Here is an 18754-nt window from a genome sequence, read left to right on the forward strand (position 1 = left end):
AACAGTGAAGAAAGTCCTTCTCAAAACCCTGCGTGTTTCAATGGGCTATTAACAGCCATTAATTTTTCAGCCAGTACAATTTTACATACTGTGCACTCTCTATTGCATTCAGTAATCCCTCTAGAATTTTGTTTGGGCTTTTTTGAAGTCGTAAGTCAAATTTCTCTCTTTGTACACGCACAAAAAGAAGCGTTGACTGAAGATTGCTTTTCCCTCAGAGGTTGTCCAGCACCTACAGGAACAGGGCAGAGATCAAGGCCCTCACTGCACACTAGGTGCCCTGGCTCTTGTCTTTTGTTCATGCTGTTCTCCAAAGCCCTGCTGAGCCTGTCTGCCTCAGGCAAGCAGAATGGCTCAGATCAGTTCTGCCCAATTGTAACAGCTTCATCAGCCAAGCTTTCTCACCAAAAGCATGCCTCTAGTACAAAGCCCTTATGTCTACAGAAAAATAAAGAAAATTAAAATATTGTAATAGTCTACACAAAGCTGAAAGAAAAACTAAGTTTATTCCCCAAGCTACAGCCAAGAAACACACAGCACTCCTTAGGAACTACTCTGGGTCAAGAACATGCTTAAAGGTCAAGACATGTGGTTATCCATTAGCACAGTGCTCACCCCAGGGAACCCCTTTGGCTTGAAACGGTACAGTTAGCTTATTACAGCAAATGGCCCAGTTCTGAAGGCACGTACCTGATGGCAAATGCAATATTGACTAATGAGCATTAACAGCCAGCAAGATCCAGAAAGACCATGATATGAAGAACAGATAGAGCGACACCATGTCCTGGAAAAGACAGGCAGCTAGGAGGGGTAGTGGCAAAAAAGAGGCAAGCCAGGAACAACAAGCAAGAAAGATGAGATCTGTTGAGATCCACAGTTTCGATTCACCTCAGACAACACTAACTACAGAATAAAAACATAAAACAAAACAGTAAAATAAAACATGGCAGAATATCTTAAAATGAAAAAATAGGAGTACCAGTGACTAGTCAGAAACTGCATGACATCATACTTCGAAGTTTCATGACAGCCAACAGGCAAGTGGAGTATCTCCTATGCACCAGCTGCTCAGCGAGGCACAATAGGTTAACATTAAAAGGCTAAAACATCAGCTTTAATTAATTCTAATTTCCTAGTCTTAAATCAGGAGTTAAAACTGATTATATTGCTTTCATTTTCTTGGAAGCCTAAAAAAACCCATGCCCTAAGTACTCATTAATTCAACCACGAAGATTTTCAGTTTAGGATAACTTTTACATCTACTTTTGTATTTCCAAGTAATTCATATGAATATTAGACTGATTTAATGTGAATTGCTCTAGTAAAATATGTACATAAAGGACTGGCAGGACATTAAGATTCATAACACACAGGCATAAAAAAAAATGAACCTGTTGTACCAAGATTAGAATTTTGAGAATGAGCATATGATATTAAATGACCCAAAGGAAGAATAAGAGAGAGAATGACCTTCTAGAATATGAGAGTAGAGGAAAATGCATTAGGCTATTCCAATTGTTCATTTCAGTTGGTTTATTAATCTAATAAAAACTAGATAAAATAGAAAGGCCATTTAGGAATATTCAAAAAACATTTTAGAAATTAGTGTTTGATGCTAGAAATAAGTGAGGAAATTAAAGACAGCACAATCTAGCAAGACTTCTCCAAGCAGTGAGGAAGGCACGGGTAAACTCCACTTTTGCACTCCATTATCTCATAGAAGTCTGAAGTGCAGAAATGATCACTAGCAAACAAACTTCATAGTTCCTTTCCTTCCCTAACAAAGTTCTGTTTGGTTTTAAGGGGACATTTACTAAAGTAAACTCTTATATTTTCATTTTACTCTAAAGACAAACAAATCTAACAAACAAAACTATCTGTGGAAAACGGCACAGAGGGAAGGGGGATTTGTGGGAGAATATTAGTTCAAAAGGTATCTTGAAAGGCAGTTGTAAGCCTTAAAGACTGTAGACTTAGATCATATTCTCACAGGTTTCTAAGAGACTTACTCCAAGAATATAATGTGCCTGTATCTTTCAAGTTTTGTACTCTTAAAACAGCAAAAAACTATATGAAAACCTAACCAGTCCTGCTCTTGTGGGCCTGTTTTGACAAAACAGTGCAAGGAAACACTTGACTTTTAATCTATGAGTAAGGCCCATGACCAGTGAAAGCCTGTTCCTAAATGAAGGTATTAATGCGTCAGGTGAAGCTATCAATTTTATTCTCCTCTGGCTTTGACCCAGACTGGTGCAATTCTAAAGACAGCAAGGCAGAAACTAGCAAGGAGATCCAAATAACTCTATCTTTTCCCCTCCCCTTTCATCCTGACCGTTAGAAAACCATTAAAATCAGTATGACTAGATAGCAGTAAGCAGGCACTTATTACTGGTTTCAAAGAGATTATATAGGGTGATACTAAGGAACTACAGTAATGACTTACTTTCCTTGAAATTCACAGTAAACAAGAAACCAATCAGTCTTCTAAAGGATACATGCTCATCTCTCCACATAAGGGTCTGACACAGGAAAAGTGCAATTCTTTGAACAAAGGATGCTAACCCTTACGTCTACCAAATCAGAAATTATACCTGAGGATGAAATACTAATTCAAAATTGTTAATTATATTTCAGAAATCTGTAGTTCTCTAGTTTCTGCTGTGAAAAATTCTGCATTCCTTGTTACAGAACTACTTTATCCCTACGGGTTCAGCCGCATTCTACCACGGGAAAATGAAATCAAGGATGGGCACCTTCAAGTGGAAACAGGCTAGGTCCCTAGTTTGTGCAACTAAGGTGGCACCCAATTATGGGATGAGCATTTAAAATCCAAATCTAGAAGAAGTGACAGTTACTGCTTTGATTAAAGGAACTGGCAATCATATAGATCAAGTAGGGAGACAGCAGCCAAGCATCTATCACAAAGAGAGGACAGGGACAACATTAATTGATTCAGGGAAGAAACTACGAGATGATCACTCAAGAAATATAAAGACTTTACTAAACGCTCAAAGAATCCTCCTAGCCAAACATCCTCAAAAAGCAATCTGAGGAGAAAATAAGAAAAACCACCTCAGTAGGCCTACAGGTCCTCCTTTAATTAGTGGTCTCTGTAAAGAGACCTGTAATATTTCCCATAATTTTTATAAGCATTCAAATGTTAAAAGAACTTAGTGATTACCTTTTAACAGCAGCGCAGGGAAAAGACGGGGGCGGGGGGGGAAACGAAGCCTTGTAGAAATTCGCTAGCAAATAGACAGGAAGAAGCACATTCATTAAGTTTAAATGAGAACTCTCTAAAGAATTGAATGCAGCTGTGCATAAAGCACCAGCAAAATTGAAGAGGAACAACTGAATTTATTCAGCACAAGAATTTCCAATTACTTAATATTCCTTCAAGAAACCTAAAATTTTAATGGGGCAACAAAGCCTTAGAAATGCATTGGAGAACCACAAGTCTTAAATTTTATGACAACCTCAGAGGACAAACTGTTCTTATACACATCCACTAAGTGGTTACAAGAGAGAGATTTTGAGAACTACTTTAAAATGAGATTTTTCTCCTCACTTCCTGAAGTGGAAAATTTACTACTACCTCTGCAAATATCTTCTGTTTTTAAATCTGAATAATAGTTTCTAGTAGTCTACTAGGACTACAAAGCAACTGTGAGGCAACCTGTATTTCTGTAGAAAATTATCCTGCATTATTTAAGATTTAGCAGTTAAATACAGAAATCAAGTTTTAAGTGTTCCTCTGTAGAGCTAAACTAGGATCAAAGAACATTTTTCTTTTTTTCTAAGGGAACTGAAAGTACATACACTAGTGTTTAATTATTTTAAATCTTACTGGCTTGGTTCATGCTTTGCCCACTTCGGCAACTTGAGCAAATAACTTGACTGCTGCTTGCCCAAAACTTTGTATGAATTAAAAGTTATTATTCTCAAATATTTAGATAAAACCAGTTGTATGGAACTGAAGTGCCAGAAAAGAAACAGTACAGAAGATATCCGAAGAGATTGGAACAATGACAGAAAAATACTTACAGTTCTTCTTGAAAAATACAAGTTTTGATATCACTGCTGAGTGTTACTCCATACAGAAGTACTCAGACTGACAGCAAAAGCCACATAAAAACAATCAAGATCTGTTCCCAGATCCATGGTGATGAGAAGTACCTTCCCATTACTACATAATTTTACTGTCTATGCTACAAAAGCACGCACTTCCTTCTAATAAAGAAAAAGCTATACCCTCACATTACAGTTTTCTGCAACTTATTTTAAAACACAAAATTACTGGAGCTATTCCTAATGCCATCCATTCACAAAGTAGTGAAGTAAGCAGGGAAGCTATGATAACTACAGCAATCACATTATATACGACAGGACGTAAAAATAGTAACTATTCAAAATGAATAATTTATTTAAATAAATAGACCTAAATAGCCTACGCATTCATTTAAATTATGCAGGAGTATTCCACTCAACCCAGCCAAAAAAAAAAAAAAAAAAAATCAGTAAATGGATATTGTTAAACCTGCTTGATAGTTGAAAAATCTTAAGTTTTCTAAGACACCGAAATTCCAGATATGTCCAAGTGTTTGGAGACACCTTTATAAACCAGGTGGTAGAAAGCAGAAGTCCAGTGTTTTCCTATGGATAAGCTAAAGTAGTAGAAGGCTTGACTTTATGCCTCAGTTTCATTTGTGACTTAATCCATCACAAATACCATTTGCATCTGTAAATGTGAGCAAATAAAGAGCAGGGCTTCATTCCTATCTTGACACGAAACGAGAGACCAATAATTCCCATACAGACAATTCATTACACCGTCAACTTTAGCTCTTACATGTTCTTCAAAGCATTCCAAGCAGGCCCAGGCCCTTCCCTCTTCCCACTCCTACACTGCAGTTATTTCCTTTTCCATGCTGTCTAAATGGGAAGTATAATTTGGGAGGAGAGAAAGAAAGAACACTGACTTGTCAGCCATCCCATTAGGGAAAGTGCACAGAAAGAAGTGTGGAAAGCTTCTGTGGTTGGCATGTACCTAGTATGGACAGAAACCTGGGGTCGTTTAGCCTGGAGACGAGGAGGCTGAGGGGAGACCTCATTGCTCTCTACAACTACCTAAAAGGAAGTTGTGGAGAGGAGGGTGCTGGCCTCTTCTCCCAATGGACAGGGGACACGATGAGAGGGAATGGCTTCAAGCTCCACACCAGGGGAGGTTTAGGCTGAACATTAGGAAAAAAAAATTTCACAGAAAGGGTCATTGGGCACTGGAAGAGGCTGCCCAGGGAGGTGGTTGAGTCACCTTCCCTGGAGGTGTTTAAGGCACGGGTGGATGAGGCACTGAGGGACATGGTTTAGTGTTTTATAGGAATGGTTGGACTCGATGATCCGGTGGGTCTTTTCCAACCTGGTGATTCTATGAAAAATAACAAAATGTTGACAACTTTTTGCCAGAAATTTATAGCTTGATCAAATTTAGGTCAATACTCCCTATTGCTTTGAGATCTGTTTTTCTTCTAAATCTCCTTTCTTAACCTTTCCATATTTAAATTAAAAGCTTACCAAAACCAACTCAACTGGCATTAGTCTAAATTTCACCTTCAGTTTTAAATTTTAGCAAACTACAAATAACTGGAGAGATTCTTTCATAATGCTTATACAGCCTTACTAACAGGCAGAGGTGTATAAAGGTATGTCTGCCTCATGTCATAAAAATGAGACAACACATCATCAAATAGATCCCTTCTACTAGGAGACAGGGATCCCTTTAAAAAGAGACAGATCAATCGTACTGCGACATGAGATAAAACAAGCATGCTGAATACGTTTATCTTCATTTAAGCTGAATATACACTTCCTGATGTTTACATTTTCCTATGGAACTTTACACTTCTAGCAGCGGTTTTTAACAGTTAATTATTTGCTGAAACTTTTTATCTAAGTTAGCCAGTTTAGGCTGACAAATGGAGTACTGAAATGTTTGGGAGCGTAACTGGTTTCCATCACACTTCTTAGTTTTCCAGTCTTCTTACTTTCTCCAAATGTTTTCTTTTAAGTTAGATTTGTTCTTAAAGGTAGATTGTCTTTCTAAATTAAAGACAGAGATTACAGAGCTAAAAATTTATTTGAAACAGAAATACTCTAGAGAGTTACATATTGGAAGCTACTAAGTACTCGCTGTTTAAGTTTTCTAAAGTGTTCATGAGTGTTACTTGGGAATTGGTAGTTGAGCAGTTTAAGTTTATACTAATAAAATCAAACAAAAACTATGGCATAAGGCAGTATATCTCTTATTTCAAATATGTCAATAAGCAGTTCTTGTAATAAGCACAAAGTAAGAATTTTATCCTATGATAAGCTTCAATATTAATATTTTTTGTTCTAATTTCCCATAAAAACTGAAATTAAAGTGGATAGGTAGTTGCTAATGTTCATGTTCCACTGTTTTTCTAAAACTGCTCATTAGGTTTTAAAAGCAGTATCTTCACATGCATAGAACATAATAAAAAACAATTTAAATCTGAAAATTTTTGCAAAGAAACAAAAAACAGTTCATAAGAATTTAAGTACAAACACACAGTAAAAGTAAAAAAAACAAAGACAAAGACAAATTGATATAAAAATCAGTATTTATGTAAAAAAACCAATGCATTGCATATTGTAAAATAGGTCAATAACAGTGTTCCCCTTCACAGAGATTTCTAGATTTTCAGACTTCGAAAGATTACATAGCAAGGCAAAGAGACCATAACTACATGTGAGGCAAACTGCTTTCTAATTTCCATTCCAGAAATTTACACCCTGAGCCAGCAGGGAGATTATGAGCAGAATATAAACTGCTTACAATGGAGTGTTTTACAGCTAAAGCATTCATCCAGCTCACATGGATCTGGGAGTCAGAGCCAGCCCGCCTTTGACAAAGAAACAGCCACAGAAATTAAACTTCTAAAAAGGAGTTGGGATGAAGGTGCAAGTCAGTGAGTGGATCCTCCATGTTCAAGACAGGAACTTTTCTGGAATCCAAAACTTCACTTTATGAAGACTTCATCTCAGTCAGGTTATCCAAGTTCAAATGTATTTTACAAATACCTTTCATATCATGCAAGTTTAAACAATATTCTACTGTAACACTAGAATTTAGCCTTTTTCTTCATGTTTTTCTCTGAAAAAAATTTTGCATTAGATAAAATAGAACTTGCTTTCACTAAAATACCTAAAGAAGGCCTAATCCTTACCTGTTGTAAATGCCTATCACCCTACTGACAGTAATGCATTCATATAGTCAAGGGTCTGCCCCCAAACTATTTTAAAGCCACATTATTAAAAAAAATGGTAACAGGTTATTTATCTAAGAAACCGACCTACGAGTTCTGATGATTCATCAGACTGTATATTACAGCTCTTCACTTTTAGGTACTAAATAAACTACAATAATCACCAGGTAATAATTATTGATGAGTAAATACAACAGCAACAGCTTTCCACTGTTTTGTTTTGGTTTTTTTCCCTAGTTCCAAAATGCCCTATAAAGCCACAAAACCATGTAATTTTAAAAAGTATTGTAAGACAGACAACTTCATAATTGAATTTTTGCTAAAAAACACTTCAACTCTGCTCTATCTTTTGGCCATAATGGCTCAACAATGTTGAAACAAATGTTGTATATTAAAAAGTCTCTGTATCTGCACACAGAGAAAAGTAGTATTACATACTAGTTTTTCATTTCTCAAAAAGTCATATTTTACAATTAAGATAAGCAAAACAAGATTGTCAAAACAGTACTTCAGCATGTAAGAGATGAACATATAAAGGCACAAGCAGATTGTCAATTATTAGCTCACATTTCTTTGAAAACAGAGTATTTTCTGCACTTGTAAACAACTATGTTTACATAAAGGCTTACACCTTTAAAGTGAGGTTAGTGCTGCCGACAGTTATTGCTACATTCACAGTTTAACAGATTTTTAGACAATTGAGGTACACTCCCAAATCAAGCCATCTTCATTTCCCTCCTTGTTCATCTGACCGTCAGAGAACTGACTTATGCAGACTAAAATTACTGACCTAAGAAGCCAGTAACACCCGAATCATCAGATCCAAGATAAACGTTAGCAGGGATTAAACTTCAGAAGAGCAAAAAAGTGACCTCTGCAGAAAAAAGTTCCTGTTCTTCATTACATGGATATTTTCTTCATTTCTATATATGCTAGTAAACTTTTATCTAGGCACATGAAGAGCCAATTCAAGCTATATAAGAATTTTTGCACCTTTTGACCAGTAAGTTAATTCAGTCTTTTGACTTAACAGGTTGGAGTAAAAATCACCTTCCCATTGATCTTGTGGCATGTAAGTCTCTTATGCTTTGTGTTAGCTGCTTTATGAACACTTTGTATACTTTTCCACAGTATGTATGCATAGTTTTCCGTAATTCCAGTTCTAAGGGCTGCAACAGGGAATGAACCAGATCATCTCCAAATGAATACTGTAAGAAGTTAAAAAAAATATATTTAAAGTCAACATGGAAGAGTATCATTATTCAGAGATATTAGAGTTTTATAAAAACACCCTTGAACACTGTATTTGCTTTCTACGGGTTTATTATATGTTTTCAAGAACTCTGAGAGTTTCTGAATGCAATATTTGAAAACCACCTCTAAATTAAACAGATATTCTCTAATGCTTTCAATAAGCCTAACAAATGAGATTTTTTTTTATATTAAATGTAAGCAAATAAACATATGCAGACAGGGAAGGAGGAAATTTAAATTACCTTATTAAATTAAAAATTTACACATCTAAAATGATTTCTCATTACTTGTTATTTGAACAGTAACTTTCTTGAATGACATAACTTTCAAGGAATACATTTCCTAACAAATTATAATGAAACAACAGTATGAATAGTTGTACTATCGAAGTTTCATTAAATTGAATGATGGTCAAAAGCATACTATGTTTAACATGGACATGAAAAAGAAGTCATTAATTGAACACCGCAATATTTTTTATAAACAAATGTTAAGCTAAAACAATATTTCAAAGTAATATGCTTTTTTCATCTTATTACCACTGAATCAGTGTTTCACATACTTTCTCTGACATATTCATAAAACAAATGGGATCATAAATAAAAAGAATTAATTTTTTCCTTCTGTTTTTGACAATGCTCAAAGGAAACAAAGAAATCGTATTTTTATAGAAACATTCACTTCCCCTGTAATGTATTCTCAGAACCCCAAAAGTACTTTTCTTCATTTTTATATCCATATGACAACATGTAATAAAGCACCATTAAAATATACTATTGATTTTTGAAGGTTATACACACACAATAGTCTGCTACATTAAAATGTGCATCAGTGCTAAATTTTACAGCTCTTCAGTGAGTATACTGATGCAGTGATAAATAGTTTATTAGATGACTTCTTTGCAGAATGAAAAGAAGTCAGTGTGCTTACTATTTAAAGGCACAGCAATATATTAATACACTGAACCTCTAGAATAAAGGTCAAAACAGTACAAAAAAAATTTTATAAAATCCACATCTAAATGCAATTCAATGTTAAAATGTAAACACACACAAACTTTGGGAAGAAGGCTTTTTTCTGCATTTTAAGATTTTTACAGAAATGAAGCTTCTAGTGATCTCCAAATGTTCATACAAACAGTTTACTAGAAGTATTTATTAAAGGAATGGGAATTAAGCCTTTTAAATACACACTGACAACTACAGGCAATGTTTTAGAATCTGAAACTAGACATCACCTACACAGTGTTTCCATCATAAATGGAATGCACTGAAATTCTACCCAAGCAGCAAATGAAAAATGGGTGAAAAGAGGAGAAGAGAAAAAAATTACTTTGTTGTAATCAAGATAAGTACCAAAAAAATCTACAAAACACATGCAGCACTGTGGATAAAAATACATTAAAAATAAGTTGCACAAGTACAATGCTGAAAACACTTACATTTTTTATTGCTTCATAGACAGCCCTAAAGGTCGGTTGTTTATCATCATGGTAAACACCTCTGTTTCCATGAAGAATAAATATACCTTCTTCTTCAGCTTCCTTACAATTGCTTCCATAGATGCAGTGGTCAGGTCGATAATTCCATTGGCAAGGAAAGACATAAAGACTTTCTGTACAGAAAGTGAGAAATCTGGATTAAGTATCAAAATTCTTTCAGGAAATATATTGGGGTTTTTTTGCTTAAAGCCGCTTCATAAATTTCTGTATAGTTGTTTCAAAACCTAACAACTAATTACATTACAGTAAGCTCCAATGCTGTCTCTCAAAGCAAACACATTTAGAAAACAAAATAAGAGATAAGTCTCTCAAATACTTTCCCTGAGAAGACTGCTAAAAGTGTTCCTGGATTTTTGACCATCATAGAACAGATCAACTTTGTCACGTTAAGACTAAAAATCCGTGTGCATTTACCTGGATTGTGAAAAAACATGATGTTCAACAGATCCTGGTCACCCCATGTTATGTTCAACTTGTACTTCTTTAGCAGCGGCATAAGAATTTCTCCCCACTGTAACCTGACTGATGTCATATCATTCTGTTGAACAAAACAAAGCAAAATGACACACATTCAGGACAATTACAAAGAAGAAAACACCCTACGGAATCATAGTGATTTACTGGGTAAAGTTACAAATCTCAAATCTATAGATGATTCCTTTCTTTTAAACAAATAAGCATATCTAAGGAAAAACAGTTATGGACGTGTCCAATATGTTTTATTTCTCAATTATTTTAAAAGGAAAGTTATATGCGCTTCCTACTTCTATTTAACTGCCACATTAAATTTTTGCCTTTAAGATTTCCCTCAAACATCTTAGAACTTTTAGTTTAAGAAATAGCAAGGTTTTTTTATACAGCAGTAGGATCTAACACAAAAACTGCATTTAGGTGACAGGTACAAGCAGTATTTAAACATCCATACTTCATGCAATTTCTCTATCTTTATTACAGAGTGATAATATATACAGGTATTAAAGTTAACTTCAAGAATTCAAAATAGATCAATATAAAATTAATTATTAAATAGATCCAAACCCATACAGGTCAAAAATATTGGCTACAAAGCAGAGTACAAAAATATGGAAATTCTTCAAAGGTTTTCAAAAGAATTTTCATTGAGTTGAACTTACGTTTTGTTACTGAAATTGAACTTTCACAGCAAAGGCACAACTTTTCACTAGCAAAAGGCAGTAAGACTCTAAACCAACAGCTGTTACTTAATTCCCAAATTCTTAGTTCAGCAGAATCACTTCAAAGGAAAAGAAGAAGGAGTCCTTCTAAGGTTTCGGCTGAGGAGATGCTACTTGGAATAAGCATTGGCCTACACAGAACTCCACATTACCGAAGGGGTTACCATCTGCAGAGTAACAGGTTACAAAGTCTAAAGCTAATTTCTTATCTTTACACCACATTTAAGCTCAACTAGAACAGAAATGGAACAAGGCTGCTCATTCAGTACCTTCTACTTCTGCTGGGAGAGTGAGGATGGAATACCAGTAAGTCCCAAAGAGAGAAAATTCCTGAAGAACTACAAGATTGTACTTTGATTCTTTTTAATCAAGTTGCCAAGAAAACTAAATTAGAACTCCAGTATGGTTTGGGATGTGTATACAGAAACACCATGTTAAGAAACAGAACGAGTACCAGAAGCAGAATATTCAGTTTTAGAATAGTGGTATCAGACACTTCTCCAAGCTATCCAGTGACAAACTGCAAAGTGTAAAAATTAGCAGTTCAGATTTCAGTCTTTCCTCAAATCATTTCAGGCATCAAACACAAAGGCCTTTGAGAAGTGAAGACTAAAAAATAAATACTACCAGCTTTCAGACAAGAATACAAAAAAACATGTATAGCTTATATTATGTAAGAAACCAAATGGAATATTAGAGCCCCTTCTGTTCTAAAAAATTTATGACTAGGAGGGCTTGCAAATATTTGATGAGAGCAAGCATAAGAAAACACAAGAGAACTCTTGTGAGGCCAGTGAAATGTGATTAAACAAAAGAAAATACAGGTTTAACATCATGCTAAAACCTTCTAAAAAAGTAAATCAATCGGACTGAATCACAGTGGGTAAAGATTACTCATTCATGTGAACTTTGCCATCCACAGAATAATGAACTAAGGTTTAAATTTAGACTCAATGCTAAGAATTACATAAATTAAAACCATACTTAAATTAGCTTACTGATATAAGGATAATCACAATAAGAGAATGTACAGTAGTGAATAAAGGTTATAGTACTTCAAATTGTTAAAGTAATTATTTAATATAATTTCCATTTAACTTGCATAGTTTTAATAGCAGTGAAATCAAGAGTATATCCCAAGGAGATGCAAAGCAGTTAATGCCATACATCACATTGTCAGATGTCTAGAAGCAACACTACTTAAAAATGGTGCCATCAGATTTAAGAATTGGAAGCTGTAAAATTTCAATAAACTTTGCATAAATGGAAAAAGAACTATATATTAATTTATTAACACTGATGTATAATGAAACCAGTCTAGGAATCACAGAACAAGCAAAACTATTTTAATATTTATACAATCTCCTCCTTTAAAATTCTACTGTAACTTGTAGTGAGGTCAAACAGCACGAGAAGTAGAATGCTCAAGTTCAATCAGAACTGATGATAGAATCACTTTTCAAAACTTAATTCAAGTAAATATGAGAAAAAAACTCTATGATAACTTAAAGATTTCCAGAACATAATCCTTCTCTCCAAAACTCAGTAAGTTGCAAAGAAGGTAAAAGAGATTTAAGGCAAAAAAACCCCAATGGTGGTGGGTATTCCTCTGATGCCACCAGGCTGATACAGACAGGCTCTTATGAGCACTCAAAATTCCACAAATTTTTGAGCGGAAGACAATGTGTAAGAAGAAAATATACATAAGGACATTAAGATATTCCCCTATGTGTTTGTTTGGTTATTTTTTTCATTTAGATGCTATGTCTTAATTAGTTTGGTCATTACTAATGTCTGTCCTGTAAGACTTCTGCCCGGCCAAGGCTGAAGTCAGACTTCAAAGAGTTGCCGTGCTAATCCTGTAGCAACCTAGCATTGCCACTCCCTTAATTTTGGTAAGAAAATATGAAGTTGAGGAAAAATAAAATCATATAACAATATCTAAACAGACTGCAGCTGTGTCCCACAAACAGCTGACCAGTTTTGATTTCCTTAATACCTAACAAGAGGAAGCCCTTTTCCTTCTGCTTACATGACTACATCCTTACCTTGCACTAACAGTTTAGTCCTAACACGACATGCTTTTGTGAGCTGATTTACATCACAGCAGAAGGATCTCTCATTTCTACTGTTAACATATTCAACTGAATCATAATAGGGACCAATGAACACCAAAGGCTAGAAAAAAGTAAATTAAAAAAGCAGGGAAAAGCAGCTGGTAAAAGATGGGAACATTCTTTTTAGAAGCTATTAGCTTTTGCACAGGCTCACCGTATTTTCCACCGCATAGCCTTAAGCAATACTGAATGGTAAAAAACAAAGCGTATAACGCCTTAGCTCTCAGAAACTCTCTGAGCTTTTCTTTATTTTTATTTATTTTTTGTCTGTTCATACCTATCAACCTCTCCTTTGCACACACTATTTGGAGTTACTTTGTTTGAGACTTGCTTGATCTTCTAAGAGCTCATTTCTTTCCATGAGCGCCCACATCTCAGGTATCACAACAACTAAAGTTTCTTAATAAATTTGATAAAAAGTCGTTGTTGTCTATTCAGAAAGCCCCACTGGTGTACAACTTCTTGTTAAAACACTGCATCTGTGGTATTTGCTACATGTCTTGGAGCTTAAAAGTATCTACATCTATGAATTATGAGTAAAATATAATAAAAGTCACCCACTACTTCCTCTACCTCCTAACTACTCTTGCATGTTTTACATTTCCATTTGCTAATTGCTGCCTAGCAGAGACCACAGGTAGACACTATCCATCAGAAGATTCATTACCAGTTCTACTCGCATATCCAGTTATGCAGTTTAATGTCCACACTAGATCAAAAACCATATGGGCATGCATATGTATCTGTAGGCAAGTATACACACGTATGTATGCATATATACAGTCTATATATTTGTACTATATATATACACACAGTCTCAAAACACACAAAACAAGATAGATAGGACCAGGAGTGACAACCTCCATCAGGCACCACAGATAGCCAAGGAGCTAGGATGCTTGTCTGAAATGAATAGACTTGACAGTCTTGAGAAGACAGAGGCTTGAAGAAATAAGTGGATGAAAGATGACTTAATCCTGGAGCAATATATGGAATTACAGGTTTTCTGCTACCCAGGTGAGCACTGTAACCACTGGCTAATGTCTACAGTTCTCATTTATTCATCTTCCGTTCCTCCTGACTCTTAGAAACACACGTGATGACAGAAGGCAGATGCTTGATGCTGAAAGGCCTCAAGCAGCTCAGTCTCCAATTTCAGGGTGAATAAACTACAACAAACAAAGAACCCACAGTTTTAAATGCATTGTATTGGAGGAATACCCTTATCCAAAACTTCCATGAGTGCTCTAGCCACTAACAGTCATACAAAAAGGTCTACAGGCAGCTTCTAAAGATACAAAATTCCAAGAACTTATACACTCATTGGGGAATTTGTTGAGTCTGCTGAATAAACAAACAAATCTAGACCTTCATATAAGACAATGAAGCATTTTCTAGTTCTACTGCATGTGATCAGGCTGCTTATTGGGACAAGACATGGGACAGTAACTCTAAGATCCAAAAGCATCTGCAGTATTGCTGACAAGGGATATTAGGATGGTCCCTAGCTCTCAATTTGGTCTACCTCTCTTTTAAAGGCTTGAGACTAGTAGTTCTGCTATCAGTCACAAGGGACAACATACACTATCAGGCCTACTGTGTATAGTCTCAACTAAACTACATCCTTTTCAAAGTTTTGCGGTGAGTTTTGCAATTTCTTGTATTGATGAATCCTACTTTTAAGACATTCAAGGAACCTGCAGATGAAAACAAAGTCTCTGCAAGTCTCTGTGAACAGCAGAGTTTTTGTAATAAAAGTCGTGTGTCTTCGGGCGCTGTAATGCTCCACAAGTGATCACACTCCACATACTGCACAAACTAAACTGTTTCTTGCTGAGTACTCTCTAAGCCAAGATCTCATCAATCAATAGTGTATAACAGAAACTCATTTCCTGCTTAGCCATTACCCAAACTGCACTATCTAGCTATGATATGAGAATAACCAAGCTCTATCATTCCTACGTTTCAGGTAACCTAGTAGCTCTCTGATTAGAAATCCTCAAACTGGTTTGACCAGCGTGAGTTCACTGCAACAAGCCTAATGCTACGGGACAATTCTCCAGTGTGTCCAATAGGTGGAAGGATCAAGTCAGTAGCAGAGATGAGAAATCATGAGATAGTCTCCATCAGAAACAATTCTGAGCCTTCAAATACCAAAAGACCTCCACTGAATAAGTATGCTGGTCACTGGCAATATGGTCTAACACAGTCTTAGCAAGCCAGTAACACTGGAGAAAGTATCCATCTCTACAAATTCAAAGCTTGAATAACAAACATCACACTTACAAGAAACATACAGAGGTAAAACATCCGGGTGCTCAGCTAGTTGCTCAGCATTTGTTATACAGGGCCTGAAAGACACTGGGGCGAGATTTTAAATCAAGGAGGCTATTCAAAGAGGGCATGCTTCAGCTGAAGCAGAAAATCCATATATATCAAAACACCATGCGTCCAAACATTGTATCTATGTTTCTTGCTCAAGATATCAGACTAAGACTCCAAGAAAGGTGAATGATACAGGATGATGAGAATGTGAGGGGGGGGAGAAGGTATAGGAATGAAACAAAAGAGATTAAATTCATGCAAGTTCTCAGCAAACATGTTAAAAGCTGCACATTGAAAAAAAACCACAGGTATACAAACACACCATCTTTTTTATTTCTTTTTTTATTTCTTTTGTAATTCTTACTGTCAACTAAGAACTAAAGAATTTCTTTATGTGTCCTACTAGTCTCAAATGGTTGAGCAATAGCCACTGTGTGCACACAAGCATTCCTGGACAAGTATGAAGTTCAGAAGACATGTGAAAGCAAAGGCCGCAAGTATATAAGCATCAGTCATGGAAGGGGAAGTCTAAGTTTCAAGTGACAGTAGAGCCCTGGGAAGGGTGCCAAAGAGTGACGACTAATAATTAAGGCAGAAAATGCTGTATTTCTAACCTTTAAGACAACTGAAGTGGAGCAGGGGAATAGGTTAATTGCTCTGTTTTGTTGTTGTTAACTACACTTATCAAAAAGGGCTTTGAATCAGTGCTTTGCTATTGGGAAGCTTTGTTCTGTTTCAGCCTCCCTTTCTCAAATAACTTTTCATAACTCTGAATATTTAGTATACTTGAACAGAAATAGGTAGCTCACTTCTATCTCAATTCCTTTCCCTTAACTGTATGAATGCTAAGCCTGTGACTCACCACACAGGCTTTCTTAGGACAATACATACTGAATAATTTCAGAAAGACAAATGTTTTCTGGACAATTTAAGACTTTTTTTGCACTGATATCCCATAGCAGTTATGACACATAGCCTTCATCACTACAGAAAGAAGTTCAGTGGCCCATTTCACCTGAAACTGTGCATCATGTTAGGCATACTGAAGCTTGCCAGTAGAATCATGAGAAAAGCGTATGGATTTGTGCCTTGCCTTACAGCTGAGAACTTGTAAGATCACAGATATTCACCCCCATAGTAAAGAGCAATTATAAAAAAAAATAATCACTATCTCCAAGGCGTTTTCCACAGCATAATAAATATAAAACATAGCAACATCAGGAATACGTAGCAGATATTTTCAGGATCTGGAAAACACTCCAGCCCTCTAGTACCAAGAGAAAGGGATAATATTCCGTTTTGAATTTCAAAATATTCATTCATCTAGTTAAACATGTATATAAACACCTTAATTTTAAGAAGCCATCACTTTCAGGTGTTAGAGGAGCAAAGATTTGTTCTCTAGAAAACTGCAGTTAATTTGAAAGACAATTTTAGTATTCTACATAATCTGTATACTTTTGAAAATTTTAACTACAGTTTTAGCAAAAATGAATACATTTTAAATAAATAGACAACCTAAGTTATAGTGAGAAGACTAATCAGAATTCTCACACAATACAATTAGAAGACCAAGCTTATCTCAGAGTTTACTGTATTAAAAATAATGCACTACACAGAAATGCATTGTCAGAGGTTAAGATCTGTGCAGTTTTCAGTCCCATATTTTCTTGTTATACTTTTCAATATTTTCATTTCTCCAGATCAGGAAAACAAGCAAAATAGACAATGCAAGATTCCACTGATGATACGCACAGACAAGTAAGCCAACTATATCCTGGGCAGCATCAAAAGAAGTGTGGCCAGCAGGATGAGGGAGGTGATTCTGCCCCTCTATTCCTCTCTTGTGAGACCTCATCTGGAGTACTGTGTCCAGTTCTGGAATCCTCAGCATAAGAAGGATATGGATCTGTTGGAATGGGTCCAGAGGAAGGCTACAAAGATGATCAGAAGGCTGGAGCATCTCCCGTATGAGGACAGGCTGAGAGAGTTGGGCTTGTTCAGCCTGGAGAAGAGAAGGCTCCAAGGAGACGTTATAGCAACCTTCCAGTACCTGAAGGGGGCTACAAGAAAGCTGGGAAGCGACTATTTACAAAGGCTTGTAGAGGACTAGGGCCAATGGGTATAAATTGAAGAGGGGCAGATTCAAACTAGACGTAAGGAAGAAATTCTTCACAATTAGGGTGGTAAGACACTGGAACCTGAGGGAAGTTGTGGCTGCCCCATCCCTGGAAGTGTTCAAGGCCAGGCTGGATGGGCCCTTCAGCAGCTTGGTCTAGTGGGAGGTGTCTCTGCCCATGTCAGGGGGGTTGGAACTAGATGATCTTTAAGGTCCCTTCCAGCTCAAACCATTCTATCATTCTAAGTATTTTCTTGGGGAAACTACAGCTACTGTAACTTCCTACTTTAACTACAACAGAGATAATCCATTCTCCATTTTTATTAAATTCTCTGTATTTCCATAACAAAAATACATAGCAAGAATGTTACAATGAAAGATAAATCTTTCTTAAACTGGAAACACAGGAGTATTGTCCTCTGAAGTTTATATTGTCCCTCAAATGGATGCACCTTCTAGCAGTTTTTGACTGCATGACTATTTTTCCGTAATCAAACTTATCTTAAATATAGAAGTACTTTTTCCCCTAGCATAATCACATAGGACTGCTTTTGTACTGGTGTTTCAAGCACGTGAGAACAGCTTTCCCATCTGTGAAAGCGGCTGCATACATTGCTTTTAAAAGTATTTTCATTATGAACTTTTTTCTTCGCAAAACTTATGACTTCAAAGTAAACAGAACAACACTTAAGGTGATAATCACCTCCTCACAATGCAACAGATCAAATTTGGAAACCGCGCGGTTAAAATAACTTACTAAATGTTTTAGCACCACCTCGTGGTCATACTACCACATATATTTTAAAGTTAGTTTTACAGCATACATTAAGCATTTTCTGGGATCTCTACAGTGAAGAAAAAATACCAGAGTATCTACTGACAAGTGTAATTTACAGCAGACTGTTAAAGTCACAGGATCTGTCAGAAATAAGGCAAAATAAAACAATCAAGCATATTTAAAA

The 18754-nt window shown here is 35.9% G+C and overlaps 2 protein-coding genes across 4 annotated transcripts in view; one reads left to right on the plus strand and one right to left on the minus strand.

Annotated features, from left to right (window-relative positions):
* PPHLN1 (periphilin 1) overlaps positions 1–18754 on the plus strand; it is a 354335-nt gene that overhangs the window by 154950 nt on the left and 180631 nt on the right. The window lies entirely within an intron of this gene.
* The window catches only part of GXYLT1 (glucoside xylosyltransferase 1), a 34124-nt gene continuing 21994 nt past the window's right edge, over positions 6625–18754 (minus strand). For all 3 annotated transcript variants that reach the window (XM_069851754.1, XM_069851745.1, XM_069851761.1), the window contains 3 exons: positions 10453–10576; positions 9979–10151; positions 6625–8491 (listed from right to left, as the gene is read on the minus strand). In XM_069851754.1, coding sequence (XP_069707855.1) covers positions 8330–8491; positions 9979–10151; positions 10453–10576 — 459 coding nt within the window. In that variant the 3' untranslated portion in view covers positions 6625–8329. The remainder of the gene's footprint in view (positions 8492–9978; positions 10152–10452; positions 10577–18754) is intronic.

This window comes from Phaenicophaeus curvirostris, chromosome 1, assembly GCF_032191515.1.
Source record: "Phaenicophaeus curvirostris isolate KB17595 chromosome 1, BPBGC_Pcur_1.0, whole genome shotgun sequence".
In the NCBI taxonomy this organism is placed as follows: Eukaryota; Metazoa; Chordata; class Aves; order Cuculiformes; family Cuculidae; genus Phaenicophaeus; species Phaenicophaeus curvirostris.